This window comes from Fonsecaea monophora (assembly GCF_001642475.1).
Source record: "Fonsecaea monophora strain CBS 269.37 chromosome Unknown Scaff4, whole genome shotgun sequence".
NCBI classification, from domain to species: Eukaryota; Fungi; Ascomycota; class Eurotiomycetes; order Chaetothyriales; family Herpotrichiellaceae; genus Fonsecaea; species Fonsecaea monophora.
In genome coordinates, this window is record NW_019173935.1 from 430,328 (window position 1) to 453,151 (window position 22,824).

The 22,824-nt window shown below is 53.2% G+C and overlaps 7 protein-coding genes across 7 annotated transcripts; 4 read left to right on the plus strand and 3 right to left on the minus strand.

Annotated features, from left to right (window-relative positions):
- Positions 1-445: 445 nt before the first annotated feature.
- Positions 446-5,230, plus strand: AYO21_01146 (hypothetical protein; the record flags this gene model as incomplete). The annotated part of the gene is made up of 1 exon (XM_022651130.1): positions 446-5,230. The coding sequence occupies one exon, from the start codon at positions 446-448 to the stop codon at positions 5,228-5,230; it is 4,785 nt and encodes a 1,594-aa protein (XP_022516608.1).
- A 2,251-nt stretch (positions 5,231-7,481) lies between these two features.
- AYO21_01147 (hypothetical protein) lies at positions 7,482-10,259 on the plus strand (the record flags this gene model as incomplete). Its single annotated transcript, XM_022651131.1, has 1 exon — positions 7,482-10,259. One exon carries the CDS (start codon positions 7,482-7,484, stop codon positions 10,257-10,259), a length of 2,778 nt encoding a protein of 925 aa, XP_022516609.1.
- Positions 10,260-11,789: 1,530 nt separating this feature from the next.
- On the minus strand, positions 11,790-12,995 carry AYO21_01148 (hypothetical protein; the record flags this gene model as incomplete). The annotated part of the gene is made up of 1 exon (XM_022651132.1): positions 11,790-12,995. The coding sequence occupies one exon, from the start codon at positions 12,993-12,995 to the stop codon at positions 11,790-11,792; it is 1,206 nt and encodes a 401-aa protein (XP_022516610.1).
- A 1,923-nt stretch (positions 12,996-14,918) lies between these two features.
- AYO21_01149 (hypothetical protein) lies at positions 14,919-15,522 on the plus strand (the record flags this gene model as incomplete). The annotated part of the gene is made up of 2 exons (XM_022651133.1): positions 14,919-14,982; positions 15,107-15,522. 2 exons carry the CDS (start codon positions 14,919-14,921, stop codon positions 15,520-15,522), a joined length of 480 nt encoding a protein of 159 aa, XP_022516611.1.
- Positions 15,523-17,138: 1,616 nt separating this feature from the next.
- AYO21_01150 (hypothetical protein) lies at positions 17,139-18,719 on the plus strand (the record flags this gene model as incomplete). The annotated part of the gene is made up of 1 exon (XM_022651134.1): positions 17,139-18,719. One exon carries the CDS (start codon positions 17,139-17,141, stop codon positions 18,717-18,719), a length of 1,581 nt encoding a protein of 526 aa, XP_022516612.1.
- Positions 18,720-19,027: 308 nt separating this feature from the next.
- Positions 19,028-20,247, minus strand: AYO21_01151 (hypothetical protein; the record flags this gene model as incomplete). Its single annotated transcript, XM_022651135.1, has 8 exons — positions 19,028-19,231; positions 19,297-19,364; positions 19,410-19,571; positions 19,626-19,823; positions 19,876-19,999; positions 20,050-20,097; positions 20,146-20,178; positions 20,227-20,247. 8 exons carry the CDS (start codon positions 20,245-20,247, stop codon positions 19,028-19,030), a joined length of 858 nt encoding a protein of 285 aa, XP_022516613.1.
- A 1,426-nt stretch (positions 20,248-21,673) lies between these two features.
- Positions 21,674-22,580, minus strand: AYO21_01152 (pre-mRNA-splicing factor cwc15; the record flags this gene model as incomplete). Its single annotated transcript, XM_022651136.1, has 5 exons — positions 21,674-21,691; positions 21,748-21,783; positions 21,840-22,371; positions 22,422-22,521; positions 22,571-22,580. 5 exons carry the CDS (start codon positions 22,578-22,580, stop codon positions 21,674-21,676), a joined length of 696 nt encoding a protein of 231 aa, XP_022516614.1.
- Positions 22,581-22,824: the final 244 nt, after the last annotated feature.

Genomic DNA, 22,824 nt, shown 5'->3' on the forward strand with positions numbered 1-22,824 from the left:
AGCTGTCACTAGGACAAGATGAGTTTTCCACCACACGCGCTTCGTATCGGCACGAGGGCATGTGATTGGTCGCAAGGCCATCCCCGGCATCATCACAAGCATCTTCGCCGCTCCGCACAGTTATCGCAACCGCGACCACCGCAGCTACGACATAACTTCTGACCTTGATACCCCTCCATAAAGACAACCCCTTCTCTTCGTCCAGCTCATCTGCCTCCGGTCGCAACGTCCTACCGAATCACCCTCCTAACTCCGTGCAATCGATCTGCGACACCGAGCACACTCAAGTTACCCCTCACACGATGGTTTCGATTTGAGTCACTCTCTAATTCCCGTCTCTCCGTCTCCGATCGACCTTCTGCGCCTTTAAACACGCCGTGATCCGTTGAGATTACAGCGAGGCGCGCCCAAGGTCACCGGAGACATCACTGATCCAGTATAACACATGAGCTACAATCTCTGGCGCTCTTTCTTCGAAGATGATGTCGACGCATTTCGACAGTACCTGGCCAACGCCACTTTCTCCTCCGCGGCACCGAGAACCCCGGGCGCCGGACAAGTTGGTAGCGCGGCGTTGAAGATAGGCAGCCCTGGAAATCTCGCTGTCTCGCCAAAGACGCCTTTCAAGTTTCGAAAGAGCTCGGGAACTACACCTCTCAGCGCGACTCCTGGGAAAAATGTCGCGCTGGTACTCACGAGGGCGGAAGTGAATACCAAGGACAGTTTTGGTCGGACAATTCTTCATCATGCCGCGTCCTCACAGTCTGATGATGCCCTGGCCTTTGTCAAGGCCTTGTTGGAAATGCCTTTCCTAGACCTCTACGCCCAAGATTTGGAGAGTGGATGGACACCCCTCCACCGTGCATTGTACTTTGGCAACATTTCAGTGGCCCATGCTCTGATGGCTCGGGATATACAAAATGCCACGGATTACACAACCAATGCGCAGCACTCCCTTGCCGGTGGACTGGTGAAAATCAAAGATCATGAAGGCAACAGCCCTTTTGAGGTGTTTGGATTGACTATTGCTCCCCGTTCTCTTCAGCAAGATTCCTCCACTCTCCCGCCTGGGATCCGAGACGACGATAGCATCAACGGAGTGGACGACAGTGGTGACCACCAAGATCATGACCGAGCCAGGCGTCATGTGACTCCTCTGATAGATCTTGCTGGTGATGAAGTCTACGCCTTTGGTAGTAACAAAAACCTGTCACTGGGCTTGGGCGATGGGGATGATAGGCATTTCCCCGAGCGCCTTCACTTCGAGCGTCCCGACCACTTGTTACGTCGTCTTCTCGATGATCATCTTGCGGAACGACGCAAGTCGTGGGTTCACGAAGACCTAGCGGACAGTGTTGGGGATCTCCAGTCACATTCCGATCTGCCAGCAATCATCCGCTATCGTCCCATCACGATTCAGAACGTGGTCATGTCAAAGCTACACACGGCCGTGTTGACCAGCGATCCAATATCCAATCTGTACATCTGCGGGTATGGACCTGGTGGCCGTCTGGGCACTGGTGACGAAAACACCAGTTTTACGTATCGCTGCATTCAGGCTGGTGGTCTGGCTAAACGACGTATCTCGTCGATAGCCCTTGGCCAAGACCATTCCGTGGCTGTGTGCTCCCAGGGCGAGGTCTATACATGGGGAAGCAACCGCTTCGGACAATTGGGATATGCACTTCCCGAGGTATCCAAGAATGAAGTCCCAACCCAATTGATTCCGCGCCAGCTTTTCGGTTATATCAAAAAGGAAGTTATCATTGGGGCCGCAGCATCCGCTATTCATTCCGCAATATATACGGCTTCTGCAATGTACACGTTCGGCAAGAACGAGGGCCAACTGGGCTTGACCGATGCAGAGGCGCGCTCTCTGGAAATGCAAGTCTTACCGCGTCGTGTTGGTGTTTCGGTCTTGCAATCTCCAATTAAATCAGTGAGCGCAATCGACCGAGCTACAATTGTTCTGCTCGAAAATCACGATGTATTTGTCTTCACGCATTATGGCTGGACCAAGCTTACATTCCCGCTGGAGACCTTCACAAACTACTATATGGGCAACAACCTTTCGACAAGATTCAATATGGAATTCAACTACATCAAACAGATAACAAGTGGTGGCAATACAATTTGTGCAATGTCCTCCTTCGGAGAAGTATATTCAATTGATGTTCCCAAGGTTCCGGAAACTGTACCATCGAACATGTCAACAACCAACCCTACCAAGGCACGCAATGCTCTGCCTGCACCTTCGCGGCTCTGGTCCCTCCGCAAAGATCATATGTCGGCCATTGACGTTGCTGTGGGCCAGGATGGGTCCATAATTCTCTGCACAGCATCAGGCTCCGCCTGGCGCAAGGAAAAGCGTGCCAACATCAAAACCGTACGTGATACAAAGTTGGGTCCAGGACGGCCGAAAGACTACAAGTTCGTCCGTATTCCCAATCTGACTGGAGTTATCGCTGTCAGGAGCAACGCCTTTGGGGCCTTTACAGCTGTGCGCAAGGATGTCAGTACAACCCGCGATCAGATCGTGCTCGCACCACCAAGCTTGTGGAGAGATGCTTTTCGCTTGTTGCCTTTTCGAGAATACGGAGCGTCGCAGACGGTCCCTGTTGCAGAGGTCGACGCGTGTCACGTCGCTCAAGCAGTGATAAGCAGAAACTCGGCAGAGACGGACATCCTCAATATGTGTCAGCGTCACGAACCACTTTCACAGAGTCAATACGATGTATGGATCACTTCTACCGTCACGGACGTACGGATCCCTATCCACTCCTTTATGTTGAAAGGAAGAAGCCGGGTTATGCGCACCGCGCTGGCCGAAGTGCAAGAGACGTATTACTACTCAATTCCTGATGTCATGTCAATCGAATACGGTCAAGACGGCCAGATCCAAGTCTCCTTTCAAGGCGCAGACTTCCTGACTCTTATGAACCTCGTTCTATACTTATACACTGACAACCTGGTCGATGTATGGCATTATACGTCCAAGGCACTGCAGTCCGCTGCTCGCTTCAGGTCGGTACGCGTCGAGCTTATGAAGATTGCAAGTCATCTCGAGATGCGAAGTCTTGAACGTGCTGTACGAGTAATGGTCAACCCCGCCCGCAGTCTGACGAACGACATGGAGCTTGCAGTGGTGGATCCCGATTTCTTCTCGGACGCCGATGTGATTGTGGAACTCGCAGACGACGCCGAGCTGCCTGCACATAGCGTCCTGCTGTGCAACCGATGTCCCTTCTTCGACGGTCTGTTCAACGGGAGAGCTGGCGGCATGTGGATGGCTTCACGACGGAGTAACGCTGAAGATCAGGCAGCCGCTGTACGTGTCGATCTGAAGCACATTGAAGAGAAGATCTTCGTCATGGTGCTCCGACACCTTTACGCTGACACTGGAGAAGAACTCTTTGACGACGTTGTCACTAGCAGTCTGGACGAATTTGTTGACATCGTCATTGAGTTAATGTCAGTGGCCAACGAGCTCATGCTGGATCGACTCGCACAAATCTGCCAGAAAACACTCGGCAGGCACGTCAATCTCAGAAATGTGTGCCCCATGGTCAACATCGTTGCAGAGTGTACAGTCGATTCTTTCAAGAATGCCGCACTCGAGTACATTTGCCTGAACTTAGAAAGCATGCTGGAGCTGAAGCTGCTGGACGACTTGGACGAAGATCTGCTTGTTGAACTCGATAAAGTTGTCCAAGCCAACCAGTTAGCCTTTCTCCCTTTTGCTCGAAGCAATCGAGCTGCGACTGAGCTGTTGGAGAACTACCCAGGGCTGTTAGGTCAGATCGAGGCTGGCCGGCAGACCAGGATAGATTCTATGAGGCTAAGATCAAGACTGATTGAAGACGAGGGACGGTTTGCAGCATCAATGAGGTCGCGATACGGAAGCCTGGAACGCGCGAGCTGCTCGCCCCACAACAAGAACTCCTTACCAACGCCCGTGGATTCATCACCACCTAGTACTCCAAGCCGCAGCCCTGCGATCAAAGCAAACGACGCAGAGGATGACCTCCCATTCGACATGGATGGCGAGGACCCAGAGCTGGCCCCAGCGTCGAATAGCGAAAAGACCCTGCATGCTCCCGGCAGAAAGGAGCTGTCTCTTGGGCGTGCCGCTTCTTCTGCAACAACAAAACTCCCCGTAAATGATTCACCCCCTTTGTTGACGAGGTCGCGGGAAGCAATTTCCAGTTCGCTAAGGTTCAATGATGAAGACTCACCTGAGTCCGCTATCATTGGAACAGCTACCAATGGTTTTGCGGCACAGAGAACTGCATGGAGGGTTCCTACTCAAGGTGTCAAGAAAGACGGTCTCAAGGACATTATGGAGCAAGCCTCAGCTGCGCGAGTGTCGAATTTGACTCAGGCAATGCAGACTGCTTCAACGGGATCAAAGGCAAATGCCAAAGTTTCACAGAAGGAACGCAAGCGGCAGCAACAACAAACCAAAGAGCAAAGTACCAACCCCTCGGGTCTCTCGGCCGTCAAATCTACGACAAACAGTCCCTCTTCGCCATGGCAGGCAATTGCAAAGACTACCAAGCCCAATTCCTCACCGACTGTATTTGCACCAATCGAGGCGGTCAAAGAGGCTGCTGTGAAGCAGCCAATGACAATGCGTCAGACCGTTGCCCGAGGCACCTCAACCACCGGTTCATCCCCTAACGGATCAGCTGGTGCGGGACCTGCAATCGGTCTCACAGCTCCTTCCAAGCCGGCAGCTCCGCAAATCCAATCGATCCGTCATACACCACTGCCAACGAGGGCCTCAGCGGTTGACGCACGCACATCAATGGCTGAGATCTTGGCTCAACAGCAAATAGAAAAGATTGCGGTCAAGGAGGCGATAGCGAAGAAGTCCCTTCAAGAGATCCAGCAAGAGCAGGAATTTCAGGAATGGTGGGACAATGAGAGTCGGCGAGTGCAGGAACAAGAAGCGCAGGCCAACGCGGCCGCTACCGCTCGTCGTGGAAAAGGCGGCCGTGGACGAGGGGGCCATCGTCGAGGGGGGCCACAGGGGAAAACATCGACAGTTGTTGAGGCTGGTGAGCAGCAGAAGAAATCTTCAATGGGCTCGGCCTCGGTGAGACAGGAATCTGGATCAGGACGAGGAATTGGGCCAAGTAATGGGCAGCGAGGCAGTGCCAGCAGTGCACGAGCCCGGGGTCAAGGGAAACCGCAGCATTCTCATCGAGGGGCAAGGCATCAATCATGAAGGAGTCATAGAGGCCCAGAGAGGGACACGATTTTGGAGAAAGAGTTTTTGTACATCATGATAGAAGGGATTTGCTTCTGTAGGGGCGTGGGAGAGTCGCCAGTTGTATCGAAACACGCTAACAGTGGCTGAACAAGGAAATGCTTCTTTTGCCCTGGTCCCAATCAACCTGGGGCCTTTCAGTCCCATGAGGTGCATTAGCAGAGGAATGGTCCTCCTCATTGGCAGTATTCTTCCTGGCGACAGACGACTAAGGGGAATGAACATCTGTGCTCGTAGAAGTCCTCGGGTAACCAGGTCCTGCATCAACAAAGATGTCGTGCCATACCAGACACGGAAAAGCTCCAGCGGCCTGGCAGTTCAGATTCGTTCTAGCACCGGCACTTTGCAGCGGCCCGCACACAAAAGGGCCGCACGCGTGTTTGCCTGGAAGAAACAAGGAACAATAGAAAGCTGAAGATCAAGGCTAATGGCATAAACGACAAACCTCACCACTGATGCCTTGGAATAGCCAAAGGGGAGCCTACAGGTAACAGGCAGCAAGGAGCACACACAAGGAAATTCTTTCCTGGTTTGTTCCAATCGACCCTCCAGCGTGCTGTGGAGAAGAAGCCCCGGCTGGATTGACGAGGATCCATCCAGTCAGCCTTGGTGATTTTCTCGAGACAGCAATAATGACTCTGAACGGACCATTCGAGGGGGCGCTGTGGTGATATTTCCCCCCTTTTGTACCAAATGAGGACCTTGGAATCAGCCTTAGTGCCACGGGGAAGCAGAAGTTGGCGTAGCCACGGGCGGATTCGGGACGAGGTGGATTGATGGGGTTCGCAAATCGATTGGGTTGAGCCATCGCCAGCAGATCATTTGCGCGAAGGAAGAGGACGGGCTTCTGCGTTTGAAGCGGGGAAGGAATATGAATGGTAGAATGAGAGGGAGTTGACGACCTAAATCGACATGTGGCCTTGCGAGATGTCGACATTTTCGAGATTGTGTGCGTGGGAGAATCTCAATCGCCAGACAAGGAGGCATGGGGGGGACGTGACGGCACGGCGGCACGACAGAAAGACGCATGTCAGTCAAAATAAAGCAGCCTATGGGGCACACTTGGATGGGGGTTCCATCCACAGGGATTAAGGTACGATGCAGGCCATGCAGGCGATGCAGGCATTACCCAGGGTCGTGCATATGGGGACATAATATGATAGATGGCTAGTAGTAACAAAAAAGAAGACGGGGAATAAGAGCGGTGATGAGAGGGAGTATCTGCAGGTGAGAAGAGTGTAGTGAGCAAGAAAGAGCTGCAGGGAGAAGAAGAGGTGAACGAGTCCTCTCGGTATACGGTACTCCTGCTCCTCTTCACCGCAGCCGTTGTTTGGACGTTTTTCCCTTCACCGGCCAGCCCACCGCAGGCACCACAGGCACCGCAGGCCACCGCAGGCCACCATACAAGTACTCGTACTCCCGTAGACAGGGCCAAGAGATCGTACAGTTAGTCAGGTACTAAACTCGTTTGGTTCAACAGCTCCCACCCTCTCTGCCCACCCTGCCCACCCGCCCCCAGAGCGCATGATGCGTGAAACCTGCTACTACTACGGCTGCGCTCTGCTGCTGCTGCTGCTGCTTCTCCTGCTGGCCATCCGCCCTCGATATACATTTTTCCCGACATTCGATGACTCTTCCAGTACTTATCTCTTCCCTTTCTGTCTCCCACCTCATCGTCCTCAGTCCTGCTCCACCCCCATCCTGACTCCTGCTCGTGGTTGCCTGCTCACCTCTATCCTCTCACTTCATCGCCTTCGCATGACCCCAATCTGACCCTGGTCCAAAGTACCTCACGCCGCCTGCCCGCGCGACCTCCAATCACATGCGGCCTTCGTCATATGCCCACGACTCGAGACCATCTTGAACGGAAGCACCTCAAACCCTCAACCACATAACTCTCTCGCTGACCATTTCCATCCCACTTTATCCTTCTTCTCGGTCCGACGCCACAATGGCCCCTTCATCGACTTAGTCTGGTCTTTTAATTACGTCCATCAGCCTTGTACATCAAAGTCCCAGATGCCTTGACCGCTACCCTCACCTGCGCCAGGACTGCTGCATACGTTTTGTGGATATCACATCAATGAAGAGCAATGGATGGCTACCGAATACCCATCAGTCCCAACTCACCCCTTCAACGCTAAGCCAGGCACACTGGGAGTGAAAATAACAGCACCCAATTTACGTTCAAGATCCCGTTTGACGCAATATGCATCAACACCCTCGTCCGCCTCCTCTCACAGCATCCCCCGCCGCCTCTGAGCAAACAAACCCTAGCCGCACCAACAATCCAAGAGATCGAGACGTCCTGGCTCTCCGAACAAACTCTCCTCTCACCCAAGGCTCCGGTTCGTCCGAGGACTTTGCTTCTGCCCGTCAAGATCAACCTGCGGACAACCCCGGCGTCCAAATGCAGAGGCTCAATCAGGTCATCCAGAACTTCCATACCAAGTCCGCCTTGATCATCCTGCAGTCTCGGGTCGAATTAGCACCGGCCTACTCTCAGAAGACGAACGATAAGAGAGTGAATCGGTGGTTCAACATTGACATTGAGGAAACGGATGAGTACAAAGATGACATCAAGAGGTGGAAGACATGCGATGTCGATTCCAATAGGCCTCCTCCGTTGGTCATTGAGGTTTTCCTGAGCACCGAGTCCTTGCAACAAGGCCAGCGACTGGTCATTGTGGACGAAGACGGCAAGAGATGGGATGTCATGAATACCTTGATGTCAGCCCATAGTGCTTTGCGCGGGAACCAGCGTCGAATGGCGGACATGGATGAAGTCATCCTCGAGCGGTGGACTATAGAACTCGGTGAACCGACAGCTCCCATCCCTGCAGATCTCGCTATGGTGCTGCCACTGGTTTACAAAAAGAGCATTGTTTTCTTCAGATCTCTCTACACCTACAGCAATTTCCTGCCAGCTTGGAAATTGTCAAGGAAGATTGGCAAAGGACGCTCACACATGGCGATGAAGCTGGGCTATAGATTGGTCGACGGCTCTCACATGCGGAGCTTGTCTCGCTCCGACAATCTGGGCACGCGACTCTTCGACAGCAACTCGGGCGTCTTGTTGTCCTATGATTTTGGTATAACAGATTCACCTGCTGGTCCTTTTTCTGTCAAGGTTGATTACCGCCAAAACTGTGATTTTCGGATAGACGACTCCGAGGAGTTATTGAGCTCTCGGTTTTTGGGCGCTGATGATGAGCTATTTCGGCCTTCATTACCCAGCGAGAAGACGCCCAGGACAGAAATTGGATCTTTGCCTGCAGATCGACGACAGAGGCTACTGGAACAAGCAGAGCTGGGTCATGCATATGGGAGTCTGACAAGCTTCCACCAAGCAGGTATTGCTACCGGAACCGATCCAATTTCTGCTTTGCGAAACGCTCAAGACTTCAATGCAAGCTCTCCTCCTACTCCTGAACCAGCAAGGCCAGCTGTGCCCTTGCAGGCAGCAGGCCAAACCTCGCGCAATTCTCTCAGAAATGCAGCGTTCAACCGGCGAAGTTCAACTTCGTTCTCCGTCCAGCCTTTTAAGACACCCACTTTGTCAGCATCTCCACTGGGCGTTTCTCCCATGGCCAGTTCGCCAAGAACCCATTCTGCACGAATTCCCGTCCTGGGCTCCTTGACGGAAGAGGGTATTCCTTCCTCCACAGCGGCCCCTGTTACTCTGGCCGGGCGACGAGCTGGATCTCTTGCCTCGGACAACGCCATCGCCTCTTCCACCTCAAGTTCTCCAAAACCCGCTCCTGTCACGAGATATAGTAGTAGTTTTAGCCACAGACGAGCTCGGCTTTCTTCGGGAGGAACAACTGTACGAACAGATGAAGATCAGACGAGCAGTGGAAGAGGAAGTGCCACCTCGTCTGCTCAGCCTGGTTCGGGACTGATGACAGAGGGACCCACAGCAGGTGGCAGCTCGGGTTCAATGGGAGATGACGACGGAGAGAATATCTCGAGTTTCTTGAAGATGCTGGAACAGCAAAAGGACCTTCTCACTCCTACAACCACGACGGCTGCCGAAGCAAACACGAGGAGAACTGCCGCTGCGCTGAATCGATATCACAGAATGCGAGATTCCAATGCTGCTTTGTCGGATTCTATGACGTCGTCGTTGATGTTGCAGAGATCGTCGGCATCGTCCAGTCGACAATTGTCTGGGGTTCCTCCTATGGTAGCGGGCACCTCTATGTCCACCTCGTCCTCTCCTGGAAAGCCAATCTCACCTCACACACCGCACACTCCCTTTGCTCCGTCTCGACTTAGCGCTGCTTACAGCCATGATGACGCTGACGAGCCGCACCGTCTGGCTCCCGAAGAGCCACCATCACCGTCCGAAGCTACAACAGAGGAGACTGCACACGCTCAGTCAACCTCCAATGTTCCTGCCATCGATATTCCCAGCTCCCCCAGGCCTTTTTCGTCGTACCAACGTTCAAGTTCTGCTCAGCGCAGACCATTGAGCTCAGACGAAGACATTGGTGATCTATATGGGATGCGAAGTGCCAGCATGGGAGCTGATCGTCGGGGTCACCGCCGGGAATCTGCCCAAGATCATGCCAATGGGGCCGTCGCAGATGGACAGATACCAATCCAACCACCGTCCATCGGGTCACCTCGACGATCGTCCCAAGTCCATCGCCATTCGGGTCTGGCGACAGCCCTTACGAACGATGACGGCGCTTCCGAGAATTCTGGCTCGGGTCGATCCACCGCTTACCGCAATCAGGTTACAGCCGCCAGAAACGGCATTGGACGACGAGCCACACCACCTACAGGATCAACATCAAGCATGGGCGGAACTCGAGGCAGTATTGATCCCGGGGGCAGCAGTGGCAGCGTCCCATGGCGAGGAAGAAGCAGTGGGAGTCGACCCGAAAACCGATTCGACGATGACGATCTTCTACCATTCGCAATGGAAAAAAGCGATTTTAACACGGCCGGGAGGGCAGGTGATGGAAGTTGCCGAGAATAGATCATCACTGTGCCCTGGGGAAGCCTGGCTCAGCGAGTGCATCGACCCGAATGTGCATAAGATGCCACATAAAGATCAATTCGGGCGTGAAATGATAGAAGAGCTCCACGACCACGGAGCCAACGAACTTTTGGGCTTCTGCGCTGGTGTTTCAAAATGGGTGGATATTTTGATTGGCGTTATGACTACGGATGGATCCTTGTGTTTACGAGTGTCAAGTCTTCTGTTTTGTTTTTCGGCGGCGTCGGGCTCGACCCACAGGATGTGTTATATTCTGTCAATGAGCGTTTCAGCGCAATCTACGTTGCAACCGAGGGAAGGCTGGTTTGACTTCTCACCAGTTGAGTGGCGGGAATTGGGTCGTCGATGTGCCAATACAAGGATCGATGGGAAATATGCGGAACCGGGCTGGTCGGAGCTGGGCATCGATTGGATAAGGGGGTGCTGCTCGACTGATGATTGGGGGATTGCGGTTGTCTCTCGCGGGTTTTCGAGGGAAAGCTCCACAGGAGATCTGGAGCCTGAGGTCTCGCCCATGAACCAGTCAAGAAATCTGGATATACACGTGGCAGTCACAAGAGGGCAGAAGAAGACGGACCGAGTCCAAACGTGTCTTGCAAGTTCCCGGCGTTCCCAACTGAAGTGATGACAGGCGAGACCCTTGATCGGATCGGTGGCATTGTATTTCCCAGGCCTAGATGACTTGTCGGCTGCTGTGGCGCAACTGGACGGAGGGTTTGGGACTGCAAGATTCTATAGTAAATGTATGATTTGGCCTACGCTGTGCCACCCTTTTACACTACCTATCTGCCTTCTGTCGATATCATTACTACAACCTATCTACCAATGTAGCGTGAGGGCCTAGGGATTGATTTACCTCACCGGCACTGTCACGACTGAGTACTGTACTGTCGAGCTGTGTACTACCCGTTTTGTACGGTGCCATGTACGGTGTTATGTACGAGGTCCGGTGTACGAAGCACCATCGTGCACCATCACACCATGTACCATGTACCATGGTCGTACCATGTTCTGTGCACGAAATACTAGTGAGCGGTTTGGTATATACCGCGCAAAAGAAAATAGGTTGTTGTGTGATAGGATTGGAGTGGTTTGGATGTACTCGGCAGTGCTCAGAAGACAATTACACGGTAGATGGTAGATGGCAGATGATAGACAGTAAACATTATCAGTCAACATTAAAGGAGTGACAAGTCACGCGAGCGAGAGTAACCATCTACTCACTCGCTCGTGCGTATAAGTATGTAAAACCAACAAGAGACGCCCCCTTCATCCAATCCTGAATAAAGGTCGTCTATTCCCGAGGCGCAAATGCACTCTTCCCATCATTAGATAGATAGGTAACATCAAAGTAAATCATAATTTCCTCCCATTCATCCATCTGTCGCTGTTTGACAATTTTCCTCCGGGGGATATTACTTCCCCCCAATTATCCAGATCTTGGTGTCTCGAATTCACTTCCCGCCTTGACACGTTCCCAGTGATGAGCGCACCCGTGGACGATTGAATTTAGTTTTTCCATCCAGTGCTTTGGCTTGGGACTGGGCTTGGGCTATGGCTCTTGCCTTGCCAGTCTTGCCAGCCCGACGACGTACTGGTAGCAGAGCAGCTGGTCACCGTAGCAGTGGTGGTCTCCGACTCGGTCACCGTCGTAGTCGCAGTTTCGGTAACGTACACAGTAGAAGCGGGCGCTGTGGTAGTCACAGTGGAGGCGGGTGCTGTCTGCGTTACGTACACGGTGGTAGTGGCCGTGCTAGGAGTGCATGTGCTCTTCCAGTCATTCCATCCTGCAGATTGCGAATGTTGAGGAGCCGGAGCAGGAGCCGGAGCGGAGCTCGATTGCCAGTCATTCCATCCCTTAGAAGACACCGGGGCTGGGGCCGGAGCGGGAGTGGTTGTCGGCTTCACGGGCGGAGCAGGAACACTAGACCACCCGCTCCACGATTGAGAGGAAGAAACGGGCGGCACGACAGAGGAAGACCAGTCATTCCAACCTTTGCTAGTAGCTGAAGAGCTTGTCGTAGGCACAACGGGAGTCGTCGAGGTGCTCGACCAGTCGTTCCATCCTTTAGTGGTTGTGCTGCTGGTCGTAGGCACAACGGGGGTCGTCGAGGTGCTCGACCAGTCGTTCCATCCCTTAGTGGTCGTGCTGCTGGTCGTAGGAACAACGGGGGTCGTCGAAGTGCTTGACCAGTCGTTCCATCCCTTAGTGGTCGTGCTGCTGGTCGTAGGAACAACAGATGTCGAACTACTCCAGTCGTTCCACCCTTTGCTAGTGGTGCTGCTAGTTGTAGGAACAACGGAAGTCGAGCTGCTCCAGTCATTCCAGCCTTTGCTAGTCGTGCTGCTGGTTGTGGGAACAACAGGAGTCGTTGAGCTACTCCAGTCATTCCAGCCTTTGCTAGTCGTGCTACTCGTCGTAGGAACAACGGGAGTTGTCGAAGTACTCGACCAGTCGTTCCAGCCCTTGCTGCTTGTTGTGCTGCTGGCCGCTGGGCTGCTTGTGGTCGTGGTTGTAGAGACAATAGTTGTGCTTGGAGTTGACCAGTCCCCCCAACTGCTGCTTTGGGCAGGGACCGTAGAAGAATAGGTGCTGCTGGCGGCAACGGTCGTGCTCGACGAGGCCCACTCGTTCCATGAGCTTTCTTGACCACGAGGCAAGACCGCTGAGAGAGCGGGGGCGAGGAGAGAAAATAGAACGATTGGTTTGGCCATAGTGAGTGAGAAGAACGAATGTGTGTATAACAGAATGGAAAACAGCGAATGACAGGAGAGCTTGTAGAATGATGGGAATCCTCACAGAAAGCGGGCAAATGCCTCGTTCTTATACATACCTTTCAGCATAGAGGTCTCACACCATGAAGGCGAGCGACTCGATCGTCATCCAGTGCCTCGAAGGCGCAGCATGGCAACGTCTCATCGAAAAGGAAAAGCTGATCCGGCTGAAAGGTGGACGTTGGGTCAGTTCCCCACCACGTGGATGCCAAACAAGGCGTAAGTCTCCAGTACCATGAGGAAGATTCGATGGCTGGGGTCCCAACTGGGGCAGTTTAAGGCCGTCAATCCATACTGCGTGGTAAGTATATGCCTCGATGTGCCACTTCCGGTGACCGTTTCTGAGCTTGGCTAGTGGTTGTTGGAGGCGAAGTCTCGGTAGACACAGTTATGGATTTGGGCCAAGTCAGTCTGTGGCCGGGATTGGTCCAATACATCGGTATACCCGCTCCTCGCCGGTAAGCCAGACCGTTTCTCTCTCTCTAATTTGTCTATTGTTGGCCGAGCCGAGTATTGTACATAATAACAATGGAGCATGCGTGGTGGGTGCGTGGGAGAAATGGCAAGCAGCAGTCGTATGCGTATGCAATGTCTCAGGATCGGTGGATCGTCCATGCCGATATTCTCCCACTCGATTCGGCTGTGGCCTTGAAAATGCACATTTGGATGATCCACAGTCTACCGAGAGTTCCGAATCCTGGGTTTGACGTCAGGAGTGACCGCCTGCTGGGGCGCTGGAGCAACTGTATTTCGTATACTGCAAATGAACGTATAGGGTGCCTGGCGTTGGTGGCAGTAAGGTGGTATACCATGCATGGCTGCGGAGAATTTTTTCTTTGCCTTCCCCAAAAGTCCCCAGCATGTCTGAGACAAGGTGTGGCTGCGAGGGGCTGATCGAATCAGAGCAGGCGGCCATCAGCGGTGGTCGACTCTAAATTTATCAGCCCGTGGCGAAGACAACGCCATCGTTCGGCCAGCTGCGTGGCGGCGACTGCGAAGATCCCGAGGGGCCGAGAAAATGCAACGACAAGTCGTTGAGTCGTAATGGTTGTATCCACTCAGCTGGTCTGTATCTCGAGGAACCCCTAGCGGATCAAGTAAGAATCTGTCACAGGCTTACTTGGAATTCTCGTCCGTATGCACAGGAGTAGAACCTGAAAGTAATCAACCAAGACTGGCTCTTTGGAGATGTTCCCCACTGCGTATTATTCTGTGATCAGAAGAAAGGTGCTCACGGAGGGTGGTCACTGAGACATTTCTCTAAAGGTCGATCGACTCCTCAGGCATATATCAAGTTATTGGGGTCTGATGAATTGGACAAGACAAGGGCAGGTGAAGTGGATGGTGAGTGTTACATAGCACGATTGTTGGGTTTGCTGCCTGGCTGCTATTCCCGGCCTTATTGATCCGCAGTAGAATTCACTACGGAGGTCCACACGTGACTAAAGCGCAATACCTGCTTTTGGATTGTGCTCAACACACCACATTTCTCAACTCCTTGATTTCCATCGATGAAAATGTAGCAACCAATCAGCGTATCTACCTCACGAGCCACGGTGCCGACCACAGCTGACAAGACACTTGTTTCTTCTCGACTGGGCCATGCAGGAGTTTTGCCTGATCTCTCACCTTTCACGATTGTGTTTGACCGACCTCCGAAGAGCTGGGTGGCATCCAAACGAGGTCCAAAATCGGACGCAGAGCAACTGAATTTGAGCAGGGGCTCATCAGACCCTCGCCCCCAAGACAGTCCGCATCGAGGAGCTGCTGAAGGATTGCGAAAGACAGTGAGTGGTTCTGAATAGAGCTGATAGAGTGGAGACTGAAGAGTCAAGGCTGAAGCGGATCTGGACTTCTGACAAGATGGAACCAACTCCCAAACGAGAGGCGGCCTCGGACGCCGTGCCCACGGCCAAATTCTTACAAGGTAAGAGCAGTCACTTGTTTGGGAAAGTATCATCAGCGCCCATGGAGTATTATCCCCTTGATTACTATCCGATGGATCTTCATGGACTGTAAAGACAGACCCTGTTCTGACAGCTGCCTTCCAGCTCGCATTACTGCTCTCTCAACCACCCTGATCAAGAGGCTCGAGAACATTCTAGCTGTGGCTCTCGATGACACCGCCGCACAATCCGCCGCGGCGTCTGCAGGCACAGCGAATGCTCCGGCTCCGCCATCATTGACAGACACGGCTGTGCAACAGTTTCAACTTGACGTCGAATCGACGGCAATCGTTCGCGCAGCAGAGGAGATCATGATTTTAACGCGGACGATGAAGGAGATCTGGCTCTTTGGCGGATTGGACACGCTCAAAGACGACCACGAGGGCCAGGATGTCAACGGCCAGGATAAGGCAGCAATAAGGAAGAAGATGGAGGAGGATGTCAAGGTGGTGGAAGAGGGGTTCAAGAAATTTCTAGAGAAGTACGAGACAGCGCTCGAGGTGAGCAACGCCAAAGAGTGACACCTAAGCGAGCCAACTGGTCCGACGATGGATTTATGCGTCTCTATGTGACCCTGCAGAGGAGACACTGATATCAGATTACCCCTCCATACTCATGTAGTCTAGTGTCTACCTATGGATTGTATCCAGTACCTTGGGGAAAGTACCGAGTACCAGGACAGGGATGCGGCGTCAAATATTCCTTCGCGGCCGCAGCCACGGCCACCACTCCCACTCGGGCAGCAGCACCGCCCACGCTGTATGCAGGCTTTGGGTGAGAGGTACACGGCAGATATATAAGTACCTACTCGGTGTCTACTCAAGCCAGCTAACAACCCTACTTGTTAACCGAGCCCAAAGCCCCGCAGGACTACCTACTACTACTTACTGACTTATCTAGTATTAATCACAGCTAGTTAAATCTAGGTACATACCTACCTATGCAGCTACAAAGACATCTACCCTTCCCCGAGCGACTCTAGCCTGTTGGCCTGGTTCTACTGTACACTACTATACCTAGTACGCATGAAGCATCTGCAAAAACTGCACCGACAGCATCGTAGTCACGTTGGGAGGTAGGTACATGATGTGTTGTACCTCATCCCCGGGTTTGGACCTACTCGTAGCGCCTACAGTAGGTGAGTAGGATGGCCCCATAGACGCCATCTAGCCCCTCTCTGTGTGCCGCCAGGGGTCAGCGCCACCCGCGCCACCAACACGATGCATGCAAGCCAAATGGATGGAGATCGAGGATCGATGCGGGCGATCATCTCCGAGCGTCTGGACTTCTGGCTGAAAAAAACGGCTTGCAGACTGTTACCCCCCAATGAATTTCTTATTGCTGCCCATGGTTTTTGGGGGGTTGGGATGGTTCTGGATAGTGTGTGGATAGGTATGTCGTCGCGAGGGGGTCTAGACCAGCGGGAAGTCTTGACGTTGATGTCCAGCTATGTAGCTAGGTAGATACCTCCATACGAGGGGATGCAGCTAAAAAGAAAAACAAAAATTCCATACCGCAACACACCACCACACCACATCTTTCTCGGTCACTCATAAACATCACGAGGTGTTCTGAGACTCAGTACAACACACACAGTACAGTACACACATACATACATACATCGGTATGAACGTACCTGTCCGTCTGTCTGTGTTTCTATCGATCTACTGTCCCTAGCTTAGTACCAGGTACCAAGCGATCTTCTCCTGGCTGTGGCGTCATCTCTCTTTCACTACACTTCAACCCTATCTACCTAGTTCCTACCAAGGTTCTACTATCTACGAGTATCTCTCTTTTGCACGCCCCCCTTGCACTTTCACTGTCTTCTCGGATCAGATGCGCAAAAGCAAGACCTAGAAAGGAATCCGATAAATTGAGGACACGATACCGACAAGCTGAATCTACATAACCCCCAAAAACTCATTCAGAAAAAAAAAATAGGGGATATTCAGATAAGAAACGTCAACATTGGAAAAATTTCCCCATAATTTTTTCAGGGGTTCTGGAACTCACAAACAACACAACCGACTGAGTCTCCACCAACACCTCCCTCACCTCGAAGAAAATTCCCCTGACAAAAACCCCAACGCACTGGCCGTGGCTCCAAGGAGAGAGGAAGAGGGACGAATAACATAACATGACGGTACCAACACCGCCGTCAACCACGCTCTCATCACCGCCATCGCCCACAGAACTGGCCACGCCGAGGCTCCCAAATTTCGAGAGGGATAGCGAGGACGAGGCCCAGGCCCGAGTCCAGGGAGAGGAGGAGGAGGAAGAAGAAGAGGATGCCGAGATGCTCTCGCCGTCGTCGAAACGCATCATAAAAACCACCACCACCATCGTCAAGCCCATCTTCATGCGCCCGAAACCCATCTACGTCATCGTCGCCACGGCGCTGAATCCGCCCATGGGCATCGGCCTGAGGGGCCAGTTACCCTGGCCGCCCATCAGGGCGGACATGGCGTTCTTCAAAAACGTCACATCGTACGTCGCCCCGGAGGTCACCAAGGTTGGTTTTTCGCAGTCGGAGCCTTCTTCGTCTTCGTCGTCGGCCGCGACGACGGCAGGGCCGCGAACGCTCAATGCCGTGGTCATGGGCCGCAAGACGTGGGAGAGCATCCCCCCGAAATTCCGACCGCTGGCAGGCCGACTGAATGTGATTATCACGCGATCAGATTCCGAGGAACTCGGACGGAAGATCCTCGAGGAATTGACAGCCACAACGCCGCAGCGGCAGTGGGAATTACATACCCTCCCTGCTCCGCTACCGAGTATGCGGCTGAAACTGAACTCGAGCTCGAAGAAAGCAGCCGCCCAGCGAAAACCCAACACGATCCTCCTCCCAGTCCCACTCCCACCAACATCGTCAAGAGACGCGTCGTCGATATCTCCGATCCTCATCTCCTCCTCTTTGCCATCCACTCTCTCGCTCCTCTCCTCACAAGCTCCGATCCAGATCCCAATCCCAATCCCCGTTCCGCAGGACCTCGCCTCCACCACCACCACACCGACATCCGCGCCAGGATCTGTATCTAGCTCGTCCCGTGAGACGGGCGTGGAACTCTCCATCCCCAAGATCTTCTGCATCGGCGGCGCCGAGATCTACCGCCAAGTCCTGTCCCTCTCGTCCGCGACGCTGCACACGCCGACGCCAACGACCCCGGCGGGCAGCGAAACGGGCACCGACACCGAAGGCGAAATGGGCGGCGACGGCTCCGGCAGACACTTTGACGTGCGGATCCTGCAGACGCAGATTCGGCAGGGTCGTCAGAATCGGAATCGTCCGTCCACCACTACCACCGCTACCACTTCCAACACTCCAAATAAGACCGGCGACAAGGATGAGAAGCTCGAGGATGGATCCGAGGCTGGGTTCGAATGCGACACGTTCTTCCCCGACCTGCTCCCGTCGCCGCATTCGGGCGTCAAATCCGCCAAGTGGAGACACGTCACGCAGGCAAAACTCCAGGAGTGGATCGGGAGGGGCGTCGAGGTACCCCAGCACCAGGGGAGGAGGAAGGAGAGTATTGCGGACGCGGTGGCGGCGGGGCGAGACGATGATGACGATGGCGACGAGGAGGGACGAGGGGACGACGACCAGGGGCGTCGAAAGGATAGTACCACCTCTATGGCGGGCAGGAGTGCAAAGGACATGTGGCTCAAGGACGACAAGGCGGGTGTCGAGATTCGTGTGGTGGGTTGGGAGAGGAGGTGACAATACCAAACACCAACACTATTTTCATATATCTACCTAGGTACCCGTTGGTAATGTCTGCCGACAGTTTGGGACGAATCATTACAGATGATCTGTACGCAGCGAATGCTTCAATAGAATGATGACTTATGGGCACAGCCTTTCATATATACTGTGATATTCCTCGTATTCGTGGTCAACTGAGATATTCCATCTGCCTAAGCAGGTCATGACTTCTCATACATCTGCCGAGCTAGCATAAAACCTCTTCCGCCATTGCGCACTGTGACCGTGTTCATACCGCTTCACAACATCATCTTCAACGTGGGCTAATAGTCATCGTTGCCAGCACCTCGTCTCTTTTCCGCACCTCTTTCCTCCAACTTGTTGCTGCCGAATATATTGCCCGCCTTTTCCAACACTTTGCCCATGGTGGAGTCTTTCTTGCCACTTGAGTTATCATCATCATAGCCGCCTCCGCTGCCGCCATAGCCGCCGCGCTCTTGCTCCTGGGTACGACCAGATCCCAAGCCCTGTAAGTCCACGTGTTAGTATGGTTTTGAGACCTTGTATGTTGCTGCAATAGGGTGGTACTCACATAATCTTGGTCCCGACCTGAAGAAGTTCCTCCGGTCCGGCTTGAGTCGCCATAGGTATCATCGGTGCCTTTCCCAAATTAGATACTGTCAAGATAGAACAGGGAGACCATACCGAGTCCGCCTGAAGTGCCACCCGAAGAGCTGAAATCGTCCCCGCGACGACCAACGCTATCATCTCCATAGCCACGGCCGCCGCCCGTGCTCGACTTATAAGTGTCGTCGCTAGCACCAAAGCCACCAGATGACTGAGCTCCAGTTCTGCCACTGCCCAGGCCTGTTACAGGAGGTCAGGTCAACTTGTTCACAGAACACTGTGATCAGCACGTACCATATTCGTTGTCACGGCCAGTGCTTCGACCACCAGTGGCTGTCGAGTCTCCATAGGTGTCATCAGTCCCTAGGCCACCACCGGTGCGGCCACTACCACCATAGCCTCCAGAGGTATCACGGGTTCCGGAGCTGTAGGTATCGTCGCTTGTGCCAAAGCCACCAGCTTGCTGTGCGCCTGTCCTGCCACTGCCCAGACCTGCATTTACAGTTAGCTCAATGATGTCTTATGGAACTTGGTGACAGCTCACCGAATTCGTTGTCACGGCCAGTGCTTCTACCTCCTGTAACAGTGGAGTCACCATAGGTGTCATCAGCTCCTAGGCCACCACCGGTCTTTCGACCATAGTTGTCGGCGTCACCACGACCGGAAGACTGACATTCGTGAGCATCGGAGGGAAGAGAACCAGGTAGGAAGGCCATACACCGTAGCTGTCACCGCCAAAGCCACCTCCTTGACGTCGGTCAGAGCCCTAACTTGTAGTCAGATTGGGGTCTTGATGGACTTCTGAGTGACCTACATAGCTATCGTCACCGTAGCCACCGCCGCGTCGCTAGAGAATGTTAACAGCACGCCCGTCCAATCCCGAGCTGGGCCATACGTTGTCGTCATTGTAAGACATTGTGCTTGATATCGTTTGCTGATATACTCTGTTCAAAAGTGTGGGCTTCAGCTGTGTGAGAAGTTGGGGGATTGAAGAAGGTCTACAGGCATCCGAGGAGGAGCAAGGCAAGGCTTTTAAGAACACAATGAAAGCAACCCCAGCCAAAGGAATCTACGACCCTGGCTAGACTCTAAAGACGCCATTCCAAAGCACGTCAGGCACGAGTGACAAAAACTGACGCGGAGGTCGTTCATAGCATACGTAAGTCTCGATACAGAACCAATGACTTGGATGAGAGACCCCGCGTGAAACAGGGCCAGATGTTGGACAGCTGAACCCAGACAAGCATAAAGTGCAGGGAAGCTGGGAAGCTGCCAAAGTATCGTCATTTCCTGGTGCGAGCATTGGCTGAAGATGGGGGGAGGAGCAGGGAGGACGGGATACGCCTCGGTGACACCTTACCCCGTACCTGGTGTTGTGTGAGATCTGGGACCAAGGACTGGTCTTTGTTTGTGATGTGGAGGAAGGCTCATCTCTGCCAGAACCAGAGGGGCACACAAATAAGGGACGAGGTCTTTGAGTTGGTGAGGGAGGTGACAGAGTTGGGAGAGCTGAGCTGTAAAGCTGAGTGGGTGAATGCAGGTGATTTTTGCCCCGCAGCCCGGAAACTTGCGAGGCCCTTGAAGGCCCCAAGTTGCCTATGACGGCATGTTTTGTGCATTTTGCTGCATTGCGCGCGTCACTGCGTCGCCCGAAACAAGCACGATCTGCTTTCTTTTGCTGCCGGAAGGAGATGGTTTCGATGGGCAGATGACCCCCTGTCACCAATGTGTCCTGCCTGTGGCCCTTAAATTGAGCCCTCTCAGGTGCCCCTCTGTTGGTTTGGTGCCTGGTGGCCTGGTGGCTACTCATCTGCGCACCTGCGCTCGCCCGGCAACTGGGTACCACCCCCTTCTGGACCTCTCACACTCTTTTTTCTCCTCCTTATTCCCAAATGAGGCCCGTCAAAGCGGATCTTACCAGAGGCAGGGTTCTTTAGAGTTTCGAAATGTCCAAGGCCCTGTCCAAGATCCAATTCCCCAAGTCGCAACGAGGACATCCCTCCCTCACTCTCAGAGCCTTTTGCGTCACCTGCAAGAGTCTAGTATATCGATCCAGAATTATACCCCTGCCGAGCGCTCTAGGTGCTGTGCCCTTTTCCGAATCTCCAGACTAGTAGTGTGGCTAATGCACAACCTGCAGCTCTTTCAGCTTGCTCGGTCGTGCACGTGTTCAAGTTGCGAGGACCACATGTTTTGCCACCGCCTCAAATGTCTCTGAGCTGGAAAAATCGGCTTTGGGTGGGCGCTGTACGTCTCATTTTAAAGACCTCAATACCGCAAGTCGTCGGCACCCGTCAAAATTGTCGCGACCATGGACAACCGTTCAGAAATGTAGCCTGGTTTTATCGGACATATTTCGACTAGAGTAGAAAGAGTTAGCTAACCCAAAAAGCCATCCCAATACCGAGTCTCTTACCATGAATTTCTTGTGAAAATCCGATCTCAGAAGATCCTGTATACTTATCAGCTTGCATCCTTCTGCATGTCCCAGCAGTCGGGTGGACGTACGTTGACAAACTCCTTGTTTCCTTTCTGCTCCGTGCCTCGAGCTTGGTTCTTGAAGACCACATCGTCGTCCCATCTCCGCTTCACGTTGAATGCCTTTGGATTGAGGAGCGGATTACCAAGTGCAATATCTCGTTCTCGCTGGTCTTCTGCCTCTTGAGCCTGTGCTGCTTCTTCCCGTGCTTTTTGCTCAGCTCTTTCCTTTTTGATTTTCTCGAGTTCACGCATCAGCTCTGCCGTCTCATCTTCTTCGTCACTTTCCTCGTCGCTGCTTTCTGTATCGTCTCCATCTGAGTCCGCATCGATGTCTCTAGTTTCTTCGAGTATCCTTCTTCGTTTTGTCTCAATGTCTTCATCCTCGTCGTTACCACGATCGGGGTCGTCTTCGAGTTCTCGCTTTATAGGTTTCGAAGGGCTGCTCGTAGGTTCTGCGATCGTCCCCTTCGTCTTTGCAAAATGGGCCGCCTCTGCCGCAAGTAATTCTGCACGGAGATCTCTGTGCTCAGCTTCTGCGGCGCCGCCTTGACCGGGCTGTCTGGTTTGCGTTAGATGGTCTTCTTCCTTGGATACTTGTGCGCTACCGACCGGACTTTGAGAAGAGTGTGCGCAGGTAACAGCCGCTGGTGATAAGCTGGTCCTCGTTGCGCTTCTTTGCCTCGTGCAGGGTCAAACGTCGGTCGGTGTGCTTTTCCGAGAGTTAGCCACGCAGTGCAAAAAAGGTGGAGAGAGCTTACCTGTTGTCATATTGGGTGGATAGTTTGTCAGAGGGTATGCAGCAGGAAATCGTCCGTGGAATCAAGAGAATAGAGAGCGCAGTAGGCAGAATGTGCAGCTCTACAAGGTAGAAAAGATGGTCTTGAGACCTCCCAAGGTGACAATCGCAGATCGGCAGCCTTGCAAGGCTTGGCAGGTCATTCAGCCTTGCCTACGCCACCACTGAGATCGTTTAGGCTTAAGTACCAAGTATCGAGTATTCATGCACGACCAA